This window comes from Carassius gibelio, chromosome B18 (genome assembly GCF_023724105.1).
Source record: "Carassius gibelio isolate Cgi1373 ecotype wild population from Czech Republic chromosome B18, carGib1.2-hapl.c, whole genome shotgun sequence".
NCBI lineage: Eukaryota > Metazoa > Chordata > Actinopteri > Cypriniformes > Cyprinidae > Carassius > Carassius gibelio.
The window spans coordinates 8,970,153-8,994,348 of record NC_068413.1 but is presented as its reverse complement, the minus strand read 5'-3'; the positions used below and the strand labels follow the sequence as shown (position 1 = coordinate 8,994,348).

The window sequence follows — 24,196 nt, the reverse complement described above, 5'->3', positions numbered from 1 at the left end:
AAAAGGTTTTTTAAGCCTCGAATCGAACCACCCGGCCCTGAGACAAGTCACAGCTTTCAAAAATGTATTTAAGGAAATGGAAAACTGAGAAAATTTCAAGGGTGCAAAACAATGAACTACGCTACCCATGAAGCACTGCGAATGACGTAATCGAACAAATGAACAACATGCGAAATTAAGAAATAAATACAATTTGCAATGCAAAACTATCAATTTATAGATTTTTTTTATAAGGATGAAATATATACAATATTTAATATCCTGAGATGCCCTCATGATTATGGGTAGCACAATTCGTCAATGGGAATTACTTTTTATTTTTTAAAATGAAGTTCAAATTATATTTCATTCTCACAAAAAAAGGTATCTTATATGTAGCAATATTGTCAGTTTGACGGCTTCATATGTCATTTTACTCGGTACTTCCAGCCAGCGACGGCGCTGTGACGATGTTTGTAACAGCTCCAATGTTTACGGAAGTAAACTAAACGTGAAGCGCGAGCGACAACCATAGACAGTAAAAGAAAGCACACGACTGGCCGTTTTTATGCAGTCTATGCGACTGACCTGCACATACTCTAAACTTACTGATACTTAAATGTGTAGTTTAATTGTTTAATTGTAAATGTGTAAGTTAGTTTAAAATTTCACTTCGAAATAAATTTCAAATATGAATGATACAAATATCATATCATACCTTACCAAAGAAATACTTTAGACAGGGGAAACCAATCAAATATAGAAAGTCTTGTTAACAAGATTAAGTTTTATGTTTTTACGATGGAGCAGAATTCTGAATCTGATCATATTCAACTGGACTTGCCAACAAATAGTAGAAAACTTAATGTTCTAGTTGGTTTGACTGGCAGTGTAGCTGCACTCAAGGCGCCTTTGTTGGTAACACAACTACTTGAGATTCCAGGGGTAAGTATATGATATATGTTTAGACAGTTTCTACATGATTTCACAGAGCCACTGCTGTCGTTGAGTTTATCATGTTCGCCAATGTCACTGTCATTTCACACATTTATCCACTAGGGAGTGCTGTGTGTTACAATATAGAAAGTTATTCTAATAGGATATGACTAGATTTTAATTAATAGAACACAAAGTAAACTTTTTAAACATGGAAATGATGCTAGTTCTCTTTTAAGACTTTTTAAAGATTTATTTAAGTTAACATATTGCTTATTTTTATATCATTTTAATAATTTTAAATAATTATAAGTGGCTGTGGCATTTTGCCTTTCAGAATTAATAAAATAGACTTTTAAAGAGATGTTTTGATGTATGTGTTTGTTTTATTGATCGATTTATAAATAAATAACTGAATAAATGTATAAAAATATAAATATATATTTTTTTTTCAATTTCCTTCCAATATTTATCTTAACTTTAAGTTTTTTTTTTGTACTGTTAATTTGTTATTGTGAATTTGTAATTATTTTAAATCTGGGTGAAATCTATGTCAAGGTTAAAAGCTATATTTAAAAATATGTTTTTCGGGAGTGAACACATAATTTTTTCTGTTCTGTTCTCTAGGTTGATGTCCGTGTGGTCACCACAGATCATGCCACTCATTTTTACGATATCAGTGAAGTCCCTGTCCGTGTGTACACAGATAAGGATGAGTGGGAGGTAAATACAGCTTTTGAAGAGGAAGCAACGCATCTTCAAACTATTCAAAGAACAAAATAATATTGTTTCCTGCTGTGACGTTACATCAGTAGCCAGACTGGCAGCATTTTTCATAGAAGATATGAAGGGTTTTCTTTACATTTCTATGCTAGATGTGGACAAAGCGCTCTGACCCTGTGCTTCATATCGAACTTAGACGTTGGGCAGATCTGCTAGTAATCGCTCCACTGGATGCCAACACACTTGGTAAAATTGCCAGTGGAATATGTGACAACCTCCTGGTAGGTTGTGTATTTATTACGTTGTTGTGGCATTTTGTATGGATTTGCTTTGATACATTAGTATCTAGGTGTGTTAATCCATTTTGTTGATGACAGACATGTGTGGTGCGGGCCTGGGACTCCAGCCGTCCTCTGCTCTTCTGTCCTGCTATGAACACAGCCATGTGGCAGCACCCTATCACTGCACAGCAAGTGGCCACGCTTAAAAGCTTTGGCTACGTTGAGATACCATGCATTGCCAAAAAACTAGTCTGTGGAGATGAAGGTATCTTCTAAGACAGTGTTTGGGTTTTATGAGGCTATTGCATTGATAAGGGAAAATGGCACAGATAAAAGAATTCTAATCGACGTGCGAAATCACTCATGCATTATTCGTTAACTGAAGATCAAACAGATGGAATCTGCCAGGCTTTGATAAGCATGCTCCTTGATCAAAGAAGGACTTAATGAATTAATGTTTTTTGTGTTTTGGCTCGTCTTACATTCCAGTCTCGCTGTCTTCACAGGTAAAGGCGCCATGGCAGAGGTTTCAACTATTGTTGAAACTGTCAAACAATACAGTCCAGAAACATCCTGAATGACCTCGGACTAAACATACGAGTGGTAAAGAGATACAAAGTTATCTTTGGAGCCCCATTTCTAAATAAAAACTAAAAAACTATATTTCCAGAATAAAAAAGAATAAATGGAAATGTGTGGAATTGTATATCTCACACTTCTGAATTTTTAAATTGTAAGATAGAAACTCAGAATTGTTAGATATAAACTTGCAGTTCTTAGAAAAAAAGTCAGAATTGTGAATGAAAAAAGCAATTAAAATTCTTAAAAGTCAAAATACAAAGTTTACAATCTGACAAATCTTGACTTTTTTCAAAAATTGCTAGTTGACATCTTTTTACATCTTAGAAATGTGAGAAACAAAGTCTAAATTGTGAAGATGCAATTACCCTTTATTTTTTTATTTTTTTCATGGCAGAACCCATCTTTCATAGTTAATCTGCACAAAGACAATTTAAGGTGTTTATGATATGTAAAATGTTTAATATTTTAGTGTTTTACAATTATACGTATCAATGTTAAGAAACCTACAAACAAAATGTTCCTGTTATTTATGTTTGTAATGGTTACATTCATTATATCCATTTATTTTTACATAGTAATTTCAAATAAGCTACTTAATTATTTTCTATACTGAAAATGTTCCTCATAATAAAGTGTCACATATCAGCATAGTTAAATGTCACTGTTGTTTAATCTTTGGATCTGCCCTGGTAGCTAATCCTTATTTTGAAACTAATTATGATAAATGATCAGGGGACTGACACAGTCTGTTGTTACTTAATGGCATCGGATTAATGAGCACAAAAGTCATGTAATGTTATTATAGTAGAATATTTTACAAGAAAACATATTTAAAACACGTTTACTTGATAATTTAACTGTTTTAAATGTTAGAAGTCTTCATTTTGACGTGTGAATGCGTGTTCTGTCTGTGACCTTTCACCCAGCGAGGGCTTCAGAGGTCGAGTTAGTTCAGAGGCCTCTAACCACAACAGCAGCGAGAGATGTTCATGAAAATAGTCTCAGGTTGTGCTAGAAGATACTAATACGTTTAACACCTCCAAATATCTTGTTTTGTTCAGGTACATATCCTGTTGCAGGTTACCGTTAGAAATGTGTTCCATCTGTTAATCATATGTGGTTAACCACCTTGATTCTCATTTTGCTCAGATATGCCAACAGCACCAGCATAGATATATATATATATTTTTAGTCTGTTTTCTTTTTTTTTGGGGGGGGGGGCACCCTTCAGCTACAGTTAAGTATCACCATGAAGCATTTTCTGGCTGAAGTTTTCCAGAATCCTCTTCAAGCATGATTTGAACCTGTTAATATATGCTACAAATATGTACAAGATTTAAACAAGAAGAAGTTTAAACAAAGAGGAAAGTTTAATCTGAAGTGAATGTGGGACAATAGATTATAGTGATAAGACTTTAATTTATTTTTTTTTAATCTAGGTTTAAAGGATATAGTAGCAATACTGTTTAGTTCTGTTTTAAATATTTCTTCTTATTACTAAAAATGTTGAAATGTTACATTTCCTAATATATAAAAAAATTGGGCTATATCATCTGCCCAGACTTTTTTACTTCCTCTCTGTAACAAAGTAGAAGTGTTAAAGGAGGAATTCTGTTTTGCACTTCCTAAAACTTGAGTCATACTTTTAGATAATTTAGTATTTGTGCACACATTTTTTATAACAAAGAATCACTGTCCCCAGTATCGCTGCTAGTAACATCATGCCAGCATTTAATGGAGTTTTCAGAGAAAAAAAAAATTATCATGGGAACCACACCAGATTATAATCAGAAATCTATTTTAGTCAGTATTTGAAACATTTGCAATTTTAAATCAAACACATTCATTTGTATATATGGCATATATCCTTAATGGCTCTTGTTTACCTGCTCAGTCTTTTCTCTCATACTGATCATTATTTTTAGTGTATTTTCCTTAATGCTAAGGATTTATAAAAGTCTAGTCAACACACATCCCTGACATTGGAGACAGAAAAAAGGGTGTATCTCTGTCCCTGCTGTTTAAAAGGATAGATAACATCCGGCTAATATGTGTATAGGGATAAACAGCTTATGTGAACATTTATGCAATCTGTGAAACTGTTTTTAAGAGACACATTGTTCAAAAACATCTTTCTTTTGCCCTTTTAAAATCACTCCAGAACATGTATGTGTGTGTGTGTGTGTGTGTGTGTGTGTGTTTCAGCTTGTGCAATATTCTCATGATTTATGTGCTATTAGATAAAACATTCAATGTTCAAATTTGTAGATCTGTTTGGATTTTGCAGAACATAGGCTATTTAGTAAATAAAACAACATATCCCACCATTTGAGAAAGTCACAATTATTATTATTTTTTTTCAACAGATGGTTTGAATTCAAAATATAGAAATCAACTTGCTAATCAACGTGCTAAATCATGTCATATGAAAGATTCAGTAGCTGTTGGGGCAGTCAAACAGCCATCATGCGAGATGATGCATACACTGGCACATTAAATTTGAACATTTAATCAAGAGACTTGTTCATCCTTATTTGTTTAGCAAAGCAGCTGAGGTGTTGTCATCAGATGAAGTCAGTGCTGTTTTACACACAGTCCCCAGTCTGATGTGGTGTCCTCTTGTCATTGGCTGCCAAGCCAGACTTTAAAAACAGGCTCTCCGGCAGGAGGGGAAACGTTTATCAAGCAGGTGCTGGAAGAGTGAAATCAACTGAGTGTAATGTGGAGGAGGCTCCTATCTCTTGGCATGCTAAATGAGAGTGAAATATTCTTATACACATGTGGGCTGTAGACGACTCCGATCTGTGCTGGTCAAGGCCAGTTCACGGAAATGCATTTTGTGGAGGAGTGACAGGAAACTACATGGGAAATATATTGCGAAAGATCAAGAACTAAAATATTGCACAATTCTGGTGCAATTACTTCCACCGCTTTTGAAGACTTAGAGCAACAACAAAATTGTTTTATAGTAATATAATTAGCTGTTTTTGTCCATGCCTGTACCTTTATGTTTTATCATCATAGAAAATCTAATTTATTATTTTAAACTGCACACACAAAGGACTCGCATGCACACACACAGGGCTCAGGTGTACCCCAACAGATTGCTTGATGTTGGAGGTGTCACAGAGGTTGAGTAAACACTTGTCACATTTCCTGCTTGTAGTCCTTTGGGGATGCCGGCAGGCCCTTGGTGCTTCTTCCCCAGGTAGCTGAAAGGTAATACAGACATGGCTGATGTAACTCTACAGCTGAGTGAACTCATGGCTCCTGACTGTAGCTCCTGAGCTGGCACGGTTTCATCACTCATACTAAACATATCACACGGTTAAAGTAAACACATGCAAACTAGCACGACTGCTGCTGCTAAAAAGGTACAGCTGTGAACCAACAGCAGGAAACATTTTAGGGTTTATGCGTTTATTCAATTAACTCAACCCACTTTACTCATGTGTATTTATTCATAACTTGATGTTAAAACTGTATTACTATATAAAGAAACTAACTATTGTTTACCCAAAAACTTAAATTTACTTCCTCAAGCCACTGAAGATAAGTTAGATAAGTTTGTTTCAGATAATCTATCGGTGAGCGTGGTGATTTAATGTTAAATTTCTCCAAATATGAAGAAGAAACAAACTCATCAGTTTCTTAGATGGCTTGAGGGTAAGTACATTTTCTGCATATTTTCATTTTGGGGTGAGCTATTCCTTTAAGATGTGCTTAGAGAGAAGCAACCATTGAACTTTGCTATCTCCTAACTATCGCTATTTTCTGTTGTTTTCATCCTTATCTAGGGATGGTAATTTCCAAGATATTTCTTAACTGCAAAACATCTTCCAACTTATATTTCAGTGAAATAAAAATATGATTGAAGCATCAAACATTACAACCTCATACAAGGGTCACATGAAGAACATCATGGTTATTGTGCATGCTTTTTTGAGAATTAAAAAGCAAAACTCATCTCACCCCATCCCCCTCGCCAGAACTGGTTTAATTTGTCACAACCATCACATTAACTGGAAGCACTCATGCTTTGGCTTCCTTTTTCCTTTATCTACCATAGTTATTACACAACCTTTGTTCTCTCTCTGAATATTGTTCCCTGCCTGAACTGTTTGGACTGTTTAAATAAAATGGCAAACTTAATACTTGAAAATACAATCAAAATACTTTAAAACAATGAGAACACAAAACTTCATAGTACTGGTGTGTGAAAACCTCAGAGCTAAAGCTGTTTTCCGATAATGTTATCTTCATTGTTAGAAATAATGTTCATTCCAAACTTATCTGGTCTGTAATCAATGATTTAGTTAGACATTTTTCTGGTGGTTTTCAAATGTTTAAATGAGATCATTTAACATGAAAAAAAAAAAATGCAACTTTGTATATAATGGAGAAAAATGATGTTGTGGACATTCAGAAATAACATATTTTTTACAAAACATTCTCAGAACATATTTTAGTTACCTGGGAACTGACTTGGATAATCTAGCAGCATTGTTTTCATCTTCACTTATAGGCTTTTCTATAAAGAACTCCTGGTGCCATCTGTTGATCAGCATTAATGCATAACACCATGGAAACTGGAAGCACAAGGCATTGTAGGAAATCCTGTAGAGACTCTACTTCTGAGGAAAGGCCATCCCTTGGGGAACAGGGGGTCTTGTCTAGGCTATAGACGCTGTCTCAGCAGGCAAAAGATTAGACACAGTTGACAGATCTACTGTATCGTTTATGGGGTATTCTTCTTATATAATATTCAAAGTCCACTATTTACTCTATTACATTATTAACTTTATTTTACAGGCATCTTGTCTATGTTGTCTTAAAAGTTAAAGTCTAATTTTGGCATCTGGGACTTCTTGACTTTTTTTTTCTCAACATTCATGTTTTTTTTTATATAATAATGTCAATAAAAAAATACACCTACTTCATAGTAGTGATGAAAAATATTTTGTGTGCATGAATCTGATTCCCTCCAGATATGAATCATACATACTCCAGATAATATGAAATAAACATACAATATATATTAAGATAATAAATGACGTAGTTCTGGCCTCCTATAACAATTATGGCCAGCCATTAACTCAAGCAAGACAACAGGCTTCAATAAACAACAGACAGCTGGAATCCTTTATCTCTGCCATCTGTGTTGCGTCAAACCTGAAATGCAGTATTTCCTTGGAAAAAAAAATCTGATTTGAATAATCCTCTAGATTAGCCCTTTCTCATATAGTGTAAAACTAGAGAAACTACAGCGTAAAATTACTACTTTTTTAGCTATTATACAAACAAAACAGATTCAATTTTAACTCAAAATATATTATTTTGTGTTACACAGAAAAAAATGGAGTCATACAAGTTCGAAACAACACATGGTAGTCAATGTTGATATCTATTTTCCAAATGAACTATCACTTTAAATTTGATAAGGGTGTGTAAATCATTTATACTCATCTGTTATTGTTGAAGTGTCTGCTCTTTAGTAAATGGTTGTGTGCAATTGTTAAGTAAATGGATAACTGATGTACCTTATTTATGTGTGTGAGGTGATGAATTAAAGCAACTTTGTCCTTCCAAGCAATATTTACCCTTTGTTTATCTTGGTCAGATACTTAATACATAATTTCATAAGGGTTCCTATAATTAGAGGAAGTGATGCAGAAGTTATTGGCCATGCATGTTTGCCCTTAACCATTTATTATACAAGATGATCCAATATCTTTGATACTAGCATGCATTTTGACAGCAAAGCTCTTGACCTTTGTTCTTTCCATCAGTTCTAACAATCACTGAAGATGTGACATTTTATACACTTATTCTTATTTTAAAATGTCTGTTTTTAAATAGCTGGAATCTTTCTGAAGGATGGTGAGAATCAAGTTTTTCCAGCAGATCTCTTACATATGGATTGGAAGTGCATAAACCTATAAGCAATGAATTATATTATTCATAAAACGTTTTGTACCTTTAAGAGTTATCCTTACAATGAGTCAAAACTGCTTAGGACCTCATTGCCTTTCATTGCGTTTCATTATCTTATTGTGTGTTACACAGAAGAAAAAGTTATACATGTTTGTAAATACATGAGTTTAACTAAACGATGACAGAAGTTTCATTTTGGGGTGATCTGTCCATTTAAGAGAGAATAGTTGTTAGATTGTACTGTATTCAATTGTGTAAATTTCCAAAATTAAAAATTAAGGCTATACCTTAGAATTTTTTTTTACAAAAGCTGTCACTGGGGCAGTGCCCTTTCAGAAGGTAAACCTGTGTACATTATTTATCCCTATAAGGTGCGTATTGGTACCTCAAAGTTACATATTTGTACCTAAAGAGTACATTTCCACTCGAGAAACAGCTATTGTACCTTTATTTCTGAGAGTGTAACATATTTTTAAGCATATGTTTACGAAAAAAAAAGTCCTGATGCCCCCCCCCCCCCCCTTGAAAAATAAACAGTACAGACCAAATGTTTGGACACACCTTCTCATTCAAAGAGTTTTCTTTATTTTCATGACTATAAAAATTGTAGAGTCACACTGAAGTCATCAAGGGCTATTTGACCAAGAAGAAGAGTGATGGGGTGCTGCGCCAGATGACCTGGCCTCCACAGTCACCGGACCTGAACCCAATCGAGATGGTTTAGGGGTGAGCTGGACCGCAGACAGAAGGCAAAAGGGCCAACAAGTGCTAAGCATCTCTCTGGGAACTCCTTCAAGACTGTTGGAAGATCATTTCAGGTGACTACCTCTTGAAGCTCATCAAGAGAAAGCCAAGAGTGTGCAAAGCAGTAATCAAAGCAAAAGGTGGCTACTTTGAAGAACCTACAATATGACATATTTTCAGTTGTTTCACACTTTTTTGTTATGTATATAATTCCACATGTGTTAATTCCAGTGTTGGGCAAGTTACTTTTAAAAAGTAATTAGTTACAGTTACTAGTTACTTCTTCCAAAAAGTAACTAAATTAGTAACTCAGTTACAAATTTTTAAAGTAACTAGTTACTTAAGAAAGTAACTATTGCGTTACTTTCAAGTAAAATTAAATTTTAAATGCTCAAACGTGACCCCACCTCTACCCCTCTTTAAAGGAACTTAAAATACATGTGCATGTTCAATTATTTATGATAAATCTGAATATTATAATGAAATGGACACTTAATACAATACATTATTAACAGAAACATGAAACATTGTACACACATCTAAAAAAAAAAGTTGCTGTGGGACAAAGTGAGACTAGCCTCCAATCAAATGGCATGTATGTAGATATTATGTTTATATAGTGGATCAATGCAAATAACACGATAGATTTTTGGGAACTTTTGATATTTCCTTTTATTGTTTCTTTAATTTCTTGAAGGAAAAAGTAATGTATATACTTCCATTTAGAGAAGGCTACTTTTGGATTATTTGGGCTCGTCGCCATACCTGTCTCTGGTTGACTGACTGGCTTGTGTTGTTCGTTGTGTGTCCTGTCCTGTCCGATGATGGGTCGTTCGCGAATGAGCGTTAGTGATGATGGATCGACTCGTTCGCGAATGAGCTTTTGATGAGTCGTTCGCGATTCGCGAATGAGCCGACTCTAAGAGCCGGCTTTTTTAGTTGAACTTCGGGAGCTGGCTCGCATATCTGAAGAGCCAACTCTATTTTTTCAAATTTAGCCTATAGAAATTAAATAATTATGTAATAAAAATTGAAATATTATAGTCAAAGTCATTTAAAGAGCCGTTTGTGAGCCAAAGAGCCGGCTCTTTTCAGTGAGCTGAGTCAAAAGAGCCGAATTCCCATCACTACTATGCGTGCTTTCGAAAACCCGCCCAACTCTACCTCTGATTGGCTTACAATAAAATTTTTCTCTACCTCAGCCAATCGTCAGCATTTATGCGCTTGTCTCGTGCTCTGCCCACTAACCAAGGAAGAACAGTAAAAAAAAGTATTTGCCTCTCGCTCAGAGATCTAGTTGGTCTGATGAAAAAAAAAAAAACAGCTTCATCATCAGTTATAGTAACGCGCCGCATTTTTTGGCAGTAACGGTAACGGCGTTATTAAGATGAGAAGAGTAATCAATTAGATTACTCGTTACTGGAAAAAGTAATGCCGTTAGTAACGCCGTTATTTATAACGCCGTTATTCCCATCACTGGTTAATTCATAGTTTTGATGCCTTCAGTGTGAATCTACAATTTTCATAGTCATGAAAATGAAGAAAACTCTTTGAATGAGAAGGTGTGTCCAAACTTTTGGTCTGTACTGTATATTCCAGACTTTTCAAGGGCCCTCTCTTCCCTTGGGGCCCTGGTAATCAGTACTGGTTTTACCCCCAGTCCGACGCCCCTGCATTTTATACTCCAATCAGTTTGACTGTAGATGAACATAAACCTCCCATTTTTTCTCTATGCACCAACTTCCAGATAAGCGAGAACCTTTCAGTGTAAACAATGAAACGGTATTATCATTCCCGTCTGCAGTGTTTGGACTACCTATCAGCACTGTTATGAGTCTTAACAGGGGGTGAAGGGGCTGCTTGCGACTCAGTAACTTTGTGAAGGAAAACATGAGCAGTAACCCTCTGCACTTTGTTACGACTTCTCTAATTTATGGTGATACACACGTGTTTCTTTGAACGTTTTGGTTGTGTCAGTTTGAAGATTACTCTTTAAGGCATTGTTGTGTCATTCCTGGTCATGGGAGAATCATGATATCTGATTTCCTGTTTCATGTTTCGTATTTCATTAGTTCTACTTTTTTTTTAGGTCAACGTGATCTATTGTAAAAATTTTGTCAGGATAAGCAGGATGACTGGACACATCTGTGTCTCAGGACATATAAAAAAGGAAGTATTGGATTCCTCTACTCAGAAATGTGGAAGGATAGCAGTGTTCAGAAGAGTATAAATGTGTTTTTAGTTCACTTCTAAGATGAAACGCAAAGACCTGTTACAGAGTGTTGAATCATCTGCTTTGTTCTGCCATTAATGTATTTTTCTTTTCTTCTCAATATTGACTTTTGCACTAACAGTAGTTTATTGAACAAACACAAATCCGGCAGAGCAGATCTCATATCAGATATAATGTCATGAGGTTAGTCACCACTCCATACAAGCCTCAGAGTAAATAAACTTAATGTATAACATATCTGCATCACCAGTTAGACTAATGAGGCGTAGTGAACTTGCAAGTAGAACCTTACACAAACCAAACGGCTGCCTTAAAAGGAATGGAATATACAAACAAACACACCCCTTCATACTAATTATGGGTTTATAATTTGAATTCCACATATTAAATAGATTACTAATATGGTGTGTTTTTATTAATACTCATGTATAGCATTGTAGAGTCGGTGTATAGGACATTATAAGTCCACTATTTACTAAATGTTTACCCATGTTTTACATGCACTAATCTTTAATGGCATGAAAGTATTATACAAGTATATTCCATATTTTGTTGAAAGCATGATTTTTTGATCTGATTGGCATAATGCCACTATTAAAACCAAGCTAGCAGATTAACTGTGTAACTGTGGAAAAATTATAGATCTTACTCAGGGTAGCACCATATTTAATTTTTGTCAGGAATGAAACAAGACTCATGTTGTCCAAAACTTGTAAAACCTTAGTTCATCTTCAAAACACAAATGAAGATATCTTTTGATGAAATCTGAGAGCTTTCTGACCCTGCAACTACCATGTTCAAGGCCAGAAATGTAGTATGGATTGGCCTTAATTTTACAAAGGTACAAGAATACTTTTTTGTGCGCAAAGAATGCAAAAATATCTGACTTTATTCAACAATTTCTTCTATTATATGTCAGAATTTGACACGTGTTCATGACAGTACAACGTTGCAAAATTCAATATGATGTATGTAACCTGATTAAGGTCAGCTGGGGATATGCTACTGTAAGAAGAAAAAATGAGGAAGGCACTTGTAATGAGATCTGTAGTCAAAAACTGTACATAACCATGAGTTGCAAGTGTGATCACAGCTTTGTTGTCTCTACACATAAAGTCTGATTTGGCATTTCACTACATTTGTCACAAAAATTCTCATGTCACACAAGTTCAGTTTCTGCATCTGTTGTGAAAAAAAAGTGTTAATCGTCAAAATAAGTGTTGAAATAAAGTTATAAATAAAGGTATTATTTCTGGTACAACTTGGTTTTCAATATCATTTCACAAAGAAGAAGAGACAACAAAACGTGATGGTCAGAGGTGTTGGTGAGTTTCTATGTCAATCCTGAGTATACTGACTCATCCATGTGTGACATAATGGTTGGGAGAATCTTGACAAAGGAGTCCAGTTTGACCAAGTACATTTCCTTTTTCATTTGAGCAACCAAGGCAAGGGTTTGCTATCATGAGATTTTCATGTCAGCTCAAAATTTGACAGTTGGTGATATTTCCACACAAGGATGGGTAAATGGGCTTTTTCAAGCATCACAAACCACATATGGGCCTACAGGATATGTTTGCAGCTCATGGCTGTTAAGATGCTATTTCAAAGCATTAACAAGTTATTTTTTAAATTAGTACACTGTTTCCTGTCATAAACCAATGGTAATTTACACTGTAGTGGCTGTAAATCACTAAATAGTAGTGCTGTCCAATGATTAATATTTTTTTTTACATAATACGAGTGTGTACAATGTATATTTATTATGCATAAATAAATACAAACACATGCATGTACACTCACCTAAAGGATTATTAGGAACACTACACTAATACTGTGTTTGACCCCCTTTCGCTTTCAAAACTGCCTTAATTCTACGTGGCATTGATTCAACAAGGTGCTGAAAGCATTTTTTAGAAATGATGGCCCATATTGATAGGATAGCATCTTTCAGTTGATGGAGATTTGTGGGATGCACTTCCAGGGCATGAAGCTCCCGTTCAACCACATCCCAAAGATGCTCTATTGGGTTGAGATCTAGTGACTGTGGTGGAGTTCAGGAAATTCTCTTGACCAGGACCACACCCCTAAATGCACTGAAGCAACTGCCAAGTGATTGGTTGATTAGATAATTGCATTAATGAGAAATTGAACAGGTGTTCCTAATAATCCTTTAGGTGAGTGTATATATTTAAGATAAATATGTCATGTTTATATATTAAATATATTTATATATATAATCTAAAATATAATTATATAAAAATATAAATGTATATACATGTAAATATTTTCAAAATATATACTGAATGTGTATTTATATATACATAATAATAAACACAGTACACATACATATATAATGTTAACAAAAACATTTATTTTGGATGCGATTAATCACGATTAATCGTTTGACAGGACTACAGCAATCAATCTGCAGCACTTTTACAATATTTCCCAGTGTAGCAAGAAATATAGCCTACAGCAATCGGAGATCATTTAAATTACTATTTAAAACTGGATGATAGATTTGGATTTCAAATAATGTAAAACAAATATTTTTCAAATATATATATATATATAACAAAAAATTCATTTTTTTTTAGTTAAAACCAGGAGTGACCCTCAATACCAAGACATTCTGAAAAATGTATTCTCATTTTACAGTTATTTGTTTTGCTGATCATATGATCTGTTTTGTAAAATAAATAAATAAATATTATATATATATATATATATATATATATATATATATATATATATATATATATATATATATATATAGCAAACTATTAAGGCAATGTTCTCTAAAAGTCTGCTTCTTAAGTGCGGGTGCAACCAAGGCAAAATCTAATGAAACAGAAAAAAACTAACATTTATACTGCAGTTCTTAATGCTTGACTGGCACTAAAATATACAATGGTTTGTAATGGGTTTTCAAGAAAATCCTTATTTTTCAAAAGAATCTCGTCTAAATACCAAGACGTCATTGGTTAAAACAACAAAACCGGGATTCCTGCAGATCTTCAAACACACTTCCAAATCTCTTTTCAACCTGTATAAACAATGTGCAGTTGGGTGCTTCACTTAAATCATTTTACTACTTGGTGACTGGTGCAGTAAAGTTCCTGAAGTGAAACATGCAGTGAGGCTATAAATCATAAATCTGAAGCCTAAATGAGACCAATTTCCTGATTTCATTCATACTTTTTACAGGCTTTTCTACTTAATAAAATGTACTATATCATACTATACCACACGGATTAAAACGTTATTCGTTTAAGTTAAAATGTTTCATGTTAATGTAACGAAAGTACCTCACTCACGCTTCGTTTAACTGCTGCCGCTTGTACGTTGAGGCCCCGCCCTCTTTTCTTTGTAGCCCTCCGATTGGCTAGACGTGCTGCCACCGACAAACTTCGACTGGCAGTGTAAAATAACCTTTCGGAAAATAAGCAGAGGCGTTAAAGCATGCCTCCCTACTCTCTGGTACAATACCCCATCCGCTTCCAGATTGTTTGGGTTATACTTTGGGGTGTTTCAGTTGTCATGGATTGGTGCGGTCGGATAGGAATCTCAGCGCGTGAGGTGAGTGTTCCCGCAGAAACAAAAGTTGTTTTAGGGATTATAAGAACGTTAGCGTGTTGTCGAAGATTGACGAAGCAATACGAACATAATCAATGCAGAGATGAAAGTTGACAACTGTATTTGGCACGGGTTAAAATTTGTCGTTGGAGTACCACGATTCAGTAACAGATGTGTACTATGTTAAAACATAGTTTTTACGTTGTTCATATAGTTTATTCAAATGTATGTTGAATCACGATTCTCGTGCTCAGGAGGCTTGTTTTCGGTTTGTTTTCACCATAGTATGTAGACGTGTATTATAAACCGATTTAGCTCAGGTTTATGTTGACGGAAGTTTACCAAAAAAACTCAAAACGTCTTCCAAATGGTCTCTTTTCTTAACGCAGATTTGCATTAGTGAATTTGCATAGGCTACTCGCTTCGCGCACACAATAGACTATTGTACTCAATTTATCGTAATGTAATAACTATGTGTGCGTCACGCAGTATATTGTTGAGGTATACTTTTGATAACATTTGATAACTGTTAAGAAGTTTCGGTTTTTAACAGACATGACTCTTCTGTGTTGCAATGGCATCATAAGCACGTGCAGCATATTTGGGCATTTTGGGCGCGTTCCAAGTGTTCCAAGATGCTGCTGACTAGTAAGGCAGGCCACAAGGTTTTGATACGCAACCCACAGTATGCTGAAAGATGTTGGGGGTTGTTTCATCACTTTTATACCTCTGGGTCGCCTCATCTGGGGACTGGCTGTCTTCACCACTGATAAACCACTTAAATCCACCTTCACTGCCACTGTCAAACCTAGTGTTGCCCTCCTGTGAGCATCATTATGCTCTCTTTGCTCATTAGGGAACATCACAGGAGGGAATGAGTACACCTTCTGCTCTATGCGAACACCTTTAAAATGCTGTGTAGATTGAGTTTTATAAAAATTTACAATTAATAAGTGTTTTTTATTTAACATAACTTTTTATATGATAAAAATATAAAGATAAAGAATAGATATGTACAAATGTATATCAAAATGGATAACTAAAATACAAAACTATATTATTAATAGTAAAAGTCCAGTTAGAGTAGTTAAATGGAAAAAAAAAGATTAAAACATATGTGAGTGTGTGTATAATAAGTATTGTCCTACTTGAATTCAAAATGCATGTGACGGTTGGAACATTTGTGCATATTCACACCTGATTAACTGTATTTTGGCAAAGTGCAAGATGCTCTTGCATGCAAAGGAAGTAAGGTACACCCCCTGTTGTGAAGCAGAAAAGTGCCAGCTTTTTTCTTGTTGTGGTTACCGCTCACACATTTCATCCTAATGTTTGAAGGAACGTGTCACATGGTATTTATGGATATAGAATGAAAAAAAATGTAAGGTCAGGGGACTGTGTTTTGACAACCACAGAAAGGAAGTTATTTCTAAGTAGATAAATAAACCACAGAGGTGAAGCTGAGTGACTGTATTAATATTTTATTAAAATGATTGTACAGAATTGATAATTCTAATAACCTCAACATATACACTCAAGAACTGTTTTGTTCCTATTTTCTTGAATAGCTCTGATTTAACTGGGTCAAGCCAGAGTCGGGAGTCCAAGATGAGCAGCAAGCAGGGACGGAGCTGTATCGACCCTTTAGTTCAAAGTAATATGGAAGGTGCCATGGGCACTGTAGTCCCCACGGGGCTCCCTAAAGCTGACAGCCTACCACACTATTCCCATGACAAATCTCTGCCAATCAGCAGAGCTTATTTCCCATATGCTCTTGGTGGACAAGACACACTTGACTTTCCTTCTCCATGGGGCCCTTCAAAAACCTGTGTGAGAAATGGGCCGAGCCCAAGGATTCACTCATCGGCCACAGAGGGGTCAGTTCCAGTTCCAGCCATTTACAGGCCTGATAAAGTGTCCTTCCCTGTGGATGCTGGGGGTGGACGCTGTGCTGTACCGCAAGAGTTAGCAGCCAAGCAAAGGTTTGCCTATTATGCTAGCAGTCCCAGACAGCAGAGTCCCAGGGCGGCTGGAGTCATCTCTCCAGTGGCAGTTTCCAAGGGTCACACTGGAGGATCGGATGCAGAAAGCTGTGTTGGGTTGGCTATTCCAAAACCGATATATGGTCATAGCCCCTGCTGCACTGAGCGTGGATGCACCGCAGGGCACTACAGTGTGGAACACAGACCACAGAGGATGTCCCCTCGCATATATGATGACGAATGGGCTGCTCATTTCAGCCGCCTGGCTTACCTGCATAAAAAGGGCCAGGAGGCATTTGCGCAACAGAGGGTTTTGCAGTTAGAGCATGTCCCGGGGGGTATAAAAGATGGAAAGACTGAGAGTTACCATGGTATTAGATCAAATGAACCCAGGAGGTCACTTTCTTTAATGCAGCCAAACTATACGTACAACACTGCACATCAATTTATAGGTTCCACACCAGAGTACTGCCAACGTGCCCCAATTCCCCACCAAATTTACAAGGGTCTTCCCCACACTTATGACCCAAGGACATTGGCACACCGTGGAGTTCCTTCAAAAGTATATCAGGATCTTCCTCGCATATCTAAATACACACCAATGCCTCCATGTCCCACTGTCTATTACCCTCAGAGTCACCACGAGGCTTACCAAACTGATCCCAATGTTATTACAGATGAGCATGGTCAGCATCATCACATGGATCAGTTCCATTCCCCTCGAGCTGACTTGATGTCACCATCCCGCTCTGTTGTAACTCCACCCCATCCGATAATCCCCAAATATCCTACTTATCAATCGTATAGGGTGCATTTTAATAGTAACCAAGCACCCATGCATGATAGGCCACACCCACCTTTCTCAGTGCATCAATCAGAGCGACCACTTGATTTTTCCATACGAAGGGTGCAAACACCCGACTCCCCTTGGGAGCTTTCCAAACAGTCTGGAACCACTGGGGCTTTCCATCCTTTTCCGCCCCACTACAGACGTCTCAGTAATACCACTACCCTTGAACACTCAGAGATGTCTGAAACTGGCTTTCTTGTAGGCAGTTCCAAAGAATTTCCCACAAAGTCCCATGAAGATGTACCTAAGATAAGGCATTGTGTTTCAGATCCACCTGACAAAGATGTATTTGCTAAAAGGCCCAGAGAGGAACTTGAAACGGACCTGGCCAGTAAAAGGCAAAAGATTGACTCAACCCATGAGATGTCAGATAATGAGCCTCAGTCACCGTCCTCCCCACCCATGCCAGTTATTAATAAGGTTTTCAGCTTGGCTCCTTATAAAGTTTATTTCGAAGCTACAGGCATGTTGTCTTCACTAGGAAATTCAAAGCTACAGCCTGAGGTGACACTGCTTAAACAAGAGCCAGAAATTCAAAACTGTGATCTAGAACCAAATTCAGGTGAAAGTGACCTCAGCTTGAAACAAGACACCCAAATGTCACCAGCTAACAGTGACAGTCCACTTGAAACGGCAGAGACTGTAAAGATCAAAAAAGAAAAATTGGATCCAGATGAAGTGGCTTGTCAGTCGGAAATGAAAGTAAGCACTACAGAGGAGATAAATCATCAGGCGGACAGTTCTGAGGTAAAAGAAGAGCAAGGGGAGCCAGACACAAGTACATCTGATTCTCTTCCTTGTCATGTTGTAGTAAAAAGTGACTCTGAAGATGAAAGCAATCCTTTCTTAGTAGAAAAGTCTGAATCTTTAGCCACATGCAAGTCTGAGATTGCTGTGGAACACAACATGGACAACATTCCAGTCCCTACGTTGCCCTCAACACCTCCAGTGCCTCCTCAGTTGACTAAATTCTCCCTCACTAAAATCCCACCTCATTGCCTGAAATTGGCCAACTTTAAAATAGTCATCCCGGAGGTCCTGAAAGCTCCTGTAACCCAACCCATCGAGGTTCCTCAGTCTCCACTGGAGGCCAAGCCAATTATAAGTAGCAGTAAACATGCCCGTCATCAGTTTATGGAGCTTCATCAGTCTCTCTGTGGACTCATACACTGCTGTGTAAATCAAACCCCGTGTCAGGAGCTCAGGGACTGGTTATGCAGACTGGACCTTCGAGAATCAGGCAAAGATCAGAAGGTGTCTTGTCTTTTGGGCTCAAAAATGAGGGAAGTATGGCTGAAAGGAGATGAGATGGAGGTGGTTCTTAAAAAGGTGGTCTTCCAACTTCAAAAGTATGTTGAGAGCCGCGAATGTCCCTTTCCTCATGTCATGAGGGCCGGTGCGGTGTTCATTCCCATGTTGGTGGTCAAAGAGGTGCTGTTTCCTCAGGTTCAAGGCGCGTTCATAGACCAGGTCCTGCAGGAGCATCGAGTGGAGCTCAGGCCAACCACCCTCACAGAGGAGAGGCAGCTGACTCATCTCCACAGAAAGGCCTTCTCTTCCAAACTTAGAAGACTTCTGTCCCTTAAACATCTGCCAGATATATACCCTGATGTCCTTAACCTTCTCTACCATGCCAATGTCTGCAAATTCCTTGGTGAGTGCTGGATGATTGATTATTATTAGCATAATACTCAATAAGTGTTGAACTGCTGTGTAAAAAAAGTTTAACTTGGGCATCCACAAGATATTTATATTCCGCCAATATGCCACTGTTATAAAAAAAAAATTTACGTAACATAAAACACAGATAAAATGCTTGTAAATGGTGTAACTACGTAGTTTGCTACTGGCAACATGGATGAAACGCTTTAAAGCTTAAGTGTATAGAATTTTATACACTTAAGCTTAAGTGTAAGAACGGCCATATCTCCTTAACGGCGCGGTGGATCCACACTAAATTTGGGGGATCCCTTCAGCTCGAGGATCCCTCTAGAACATCTTGAGGCCCCCTTTGGAATGAGACCACCTCCGTGTCGATAGCCCCCAGGGTTCGGAAGCTACGGGTGGTTAAATTCCCAATCTGGCTATCCCGGGGGGGCAACCGAGGCATGGAGGGTGGCATGTGAGTAGGGCTCCTCGAGCTGAAGGGATCCCATGAATTTGGTGGAGACCTGCTACCACGTTCGGGAGAAAGTGACACCAGCCAGCACTTTCACTTCAGTAAGGAGGTCTCTTGTTCAGACAACAGCATTCAAGCGTTGTCTTTTCTCTGCAGTGTAGACTTCACATGATATTCCGCCATGATTCCAGTTCCAATGGAACATACACATTATATTCAAAGGGCATTAAAGTGCCTCCTCTAACATTTAAAATAATTGATTTTAGTTTTTAGTTTTTTTAAATAGTTTAAATATAGACAAAATAGTAAAGAATGGTTATGTCAACCATGTGTGAGTTGCTGGCCATAACATAAAACATTATTTTAAATATTATTTAATATCTAGTAGTAGTATTTTAATATTGTTGCCTTCTTAATAAAACATTTTGGCACCCCTAATACACTTTATTTATTACATAATTGCTTATTTTTGGGTCTGACTGGTAATGTGTTGATGATGGTACTTTTATCTTCATTGCTTGAATCATTACTGTGGCATATTAATTTCAAGAAAAACCCTCATAAGTATCAGACTTGTGGTTCCATTTTTTTGTAACTGGTTTCTTTTAAAGAGTAATAAAATAAGCAGTCACACAAGGACAGAAGGACATTTTATAAGCTGCTTATTTTCCATGTGCACAAATGCATTATTTGAGGGCATTTGGGGCTAAATAGCATAGTAACTTTCATAGTGCTTAGAAGGATGAATATGCATACTGAAACTTTGTTATAATTTTAGTAATCTTAATTTTCAGTTCCACATTTCTAATGTAAGCAGAACTTGTGTTATCTGTTGGATCCCCAAACAACTGTAAATGTTTAGCCTATATATACATATGCTAAAAGTTATACATTTCATATTAATTAATATAAAAGCCTTTTAATTATTTTGAAATTGTATGTTTATTTGAGTTACTTTTTATATTAAGATCAGCCATACACGCTGCATACCTGTAGTCTTAATGTTCATGTTTTACGTTTGTTTTGATTTTTTTATATCATACTTTTGTCATACTTTTTTTGATTTGATACACATTTGTTTTTGCAGATTCCACTGCTACAGATGGTGTCCAAAAAATGCCCAGGTACCTTCTTATTACCTTGTCCGCAAAAAACTCCTCCTCCAATCACGAATAGTTTTAGAGAGGGCTGTAAATCTTTGAGCTGCTCATGTAGTCACAGCTCCTTGGTGCAGTTTTGTTGCAGGTGTGTTTCTGATCAGATGTTATCTGGCACGGAACAGTGATATGCTTCAGGATATATATCAGTTTCAGATACACATTTCAGGGAAGGAAGTTAGTGTGTTTTTGGAGGTATGCTACGGCGGGTGAAGGATGGAAGGAGTTGGAGTTATGCTCTGGCGTTCTTTTTCTCACCTGCAGTGCCATTTATAGTCCTACAGATTTTAACAGTTGTCTGTCATCAGCTATGGCACTTAAATATTCAACTTAGTTAACTCACACTTAGTTAAAGGTGCAGCAGAATTTTTAATACATCATTATTGTTTTTATTTTCTTTGTTTCCAGCTCTTTCTGCACTTTTCTGTCACTTGTAGCCTTTCTAAATGGCTACTGACACTTTTGAAAATTGCCCTATCACCTATGTTTCATCTAATGGCCTGTTGTTCTTATTGGCATGGTTAGGTAATATTTCTTCTATTATTAGTAACCAGTTCAATCACATTTTATTGATGCTACTGTCATGTTACCACACAAAAGTTTCTAAAAGCATTTGGATGCATCATCAGGTATAAGGTTGCATTCACACTGGAAACTGGATCTTTAGACGCATTCCATATTCAGACAGAAGCCAAAAATTCCCTCAGAATGTAAGAACATGTCCTGTGTGAATGCTTGAATACTTCAAAGTACTAATTAGCCCCCCCAAAAATACATTTATTTAATCATTTATTCAGCCTGTGATGAAACACAAAATATATTATCCTGGCTGCCCTTTTCTGTTGAGCTCCAAAAAATTTAACGCCATAGTCCGGCGAGTGGTCTGAAGAGATTCAATATTTGCTATCATTTTTAAAATCATGCCTAATGCTAGCATTGAAACTATGATTGCATTGTTTGAGTCATTCTATTTTTGAGTGGTTATGTTATTTCATTAGACATTAAGCTGAATAAATGACCATTCTATGCAATCCTTAAATATGCTAATGAGTCTTAAAGGGATAGTTCATCCAGAAATTAAAATTGTCATTAACGCACCCTTATGGCTTTCCAAACTTGTATGACTTCTGTGGAGCCTAAAAATATATTTTAAAGAATATTGGAATATTTAAAGATTATATATAATATTTCTATTTATTTAATGTATACATTGGAGATAGAAAGACATACAGTTTTGGAATAACATGAAGCTGAGTAAATGCTGACTTGTATGATAAACTATCCCTATTCTGCTTTAGTCAACATTAATCCAAGTCTTTAATTGTAATCCAGCTTTAACACTTATCAGTCAACAAATGCTGATACTAAATTCCATTTCTTTCTTTCTACAGGAGTAGAAACCAGCTTAACGTTCAAGAGCGAGAACACGGACAGCTCGGATGAATCAGCCGGTCGTGTCAATGGTGCTGAAGAATTCTACTTCGAGTCCTCCAGACCTCTTACAGCGGAAACCACATGTGTGGACAAGCTGGAAAAACTATTTTGCCTAAAGAGAAAGAGAAAGAAAAAGAAAGGCAGAGTAAAGATTTCTTCCAAAAGGACATTTTTAGAGGAGACCAGTTCATCATCACAAGAGGATGAGTCCACCGAGGAACCGGCGAGGTGGAGCGTCGTCAGTTCCTTAGAAAGAGATGAATGGGAAGTGTCTCCTGTGACTTCCAATGACAGTGGACCACATGTGGAGGTAAAGATCGAAGATGAAACCCAAGAAGAGCCTGAGAACGCTGCCTGGGGGCGACCTTTGACCTCTGATGACTTCTCTTCTGATAGCACTGATGAAGAAACGTCATTGATGTCTTTTCAGAGCCGCAAATCCAGCTCTGTAGAATCTCAGGGTTTATCCAATGGGCCCTCCAGCATGGTCCTCAAGCTGAGGAAGGTCTTTTACAATAAGAGTCACGGGGGTAGAGTCACCCACTACCAGAAGGTCACAGATTCTTTGGAAGATCCGGCAAAGTTCAGACGCACAGACAGCGACCATTACAGAAAAAAGAAACACAAATCATCCCGGCACAAAAGATGCCGCGTGGACAGGGAGTTTTCTTTCAGTCCGTTCCTATCCAAAAAACACCGCCGCAGATGGGTTCTGCGCTCCGCCGTGCAGTCAGCCCGTCTGGCAATGGAGAACAGATATCCTGACCTGGTGGGAAAGAGGATTCGGCATTTGTATGAGGAAAACGACAAAACAGAAGTGTGGTACAGAGGAGTGGTGCTGCGCATCCATGAGCCACATACAAACCCACTGAAAACGGTGTTCGAGGTCAAATATGATAGTGAGCCCGAGTGGCAGTACTATCTTGAGCTGCTCTTAGACTATAAGAAAGGATGGTTGAAAGTGGAGAACTGATTCTTAATGGTATTAATGTTTGGAATTAATTCAAAAATGTAAATATGCTTTGAATTGATGAGCAGTGAAGCAGTCAAAATCTTGAATTATTCTTTGCAACCCAAAAACTTGACATAACATGATATTGTTGTAGGCAAGCAGTGTATGTTCAGTTTCAACTCTCCTTTTGTGTTTCTGGTGTCAATAATGTTTCAGTTGCTACTGTGAAGTGTTTGGCAAACATTCCCAGCAGATGACGTGTTGGTAACCGTGTTTAAGCTTTCCATGAAGTTTGATGAAAGGGAATGCTGTATAGCAAGATTTTTAACTGTTTACAGAATTATTTTTATATTTGCTGCTGTCACGTGTTATATACCTGATTTTTAATACCTTTTAAAAAATTAAATCTACTTGGGTTGTTCAAATTCATAATGAAGTGCCTTTTATTACACATACTTTTTTTGTTTTTAAAAGAAGTCTCAAGATGGAGGCTGCATTTATATGTTCAAAGATACAGTAAAAACTGAAATATTGTGAAATGTTACAATTTAACATAACTGTTGTTGTTGTTGTTTTAATTTATTTAAAAATGTAATTTATTACTGATGGAAAAGCTGAATTTTCAACTGTCACTTTTGCTTCATTTGACGGGTCCTTGCAAAGGTATACTTAAAAGTTTTTGACTAAACCCTCAGGCCACATCCACACGTA

At 36.8% G+C, this 24,196-nt stretch overlaps 2 protein-coding genes across 2 annotated transcripts; both read left to right on the top strand.

The window, feature by feature from the left end:
• Positions 1-479: 479 nt before the first annotated feature.
• LOC127976938 (phosphopantothenoylcysteine decarboxylase) lies at positions 480-7,303 on the top strand. The gene is made up of 5 exons (XM_052581529.1): positions 480-924; positions 1,543-1,638; positions 1,791-1,919; positions 2,016-2,184; positions 2,426-7,303. Exons 1-5 carry the CDS (start codon positions 781-783, stop codon positions 2,494-2,496), a joined length of 609 nt encoding a protein of 202 aa, XP_052437489.1. The 5' UTR covers positions 480-780; the 3' UTR covers positions 2,497-7,303.
• A 7,511-nt stretch (positions 7,304-14,814) lies between these two features.
• Positions 14,815-23,917, top strand: LOC127977137 (uncharacterized). The gene is made up of 4 exons (XM_052581838.1): positions 14,815-14,994; positions 16,560-19,477; positions 21,030-21,066; positions 22,491-23,917. Exons 2-4 carry the CDS (start codon positions 16,600-16,602, stop codon positions 22,540-22,542), a joined length of 2,967 nt encoding a protein of 988 aa, XP_052437798.1. The 5' UTR covers positions 14,815-14,994; positions 16,560-16,599; the 3' UTR covers positions 22,543-23,917.
• The last annotated feature ends 279 nt before the right edge of the window (positions 23,918-24,196 follow it).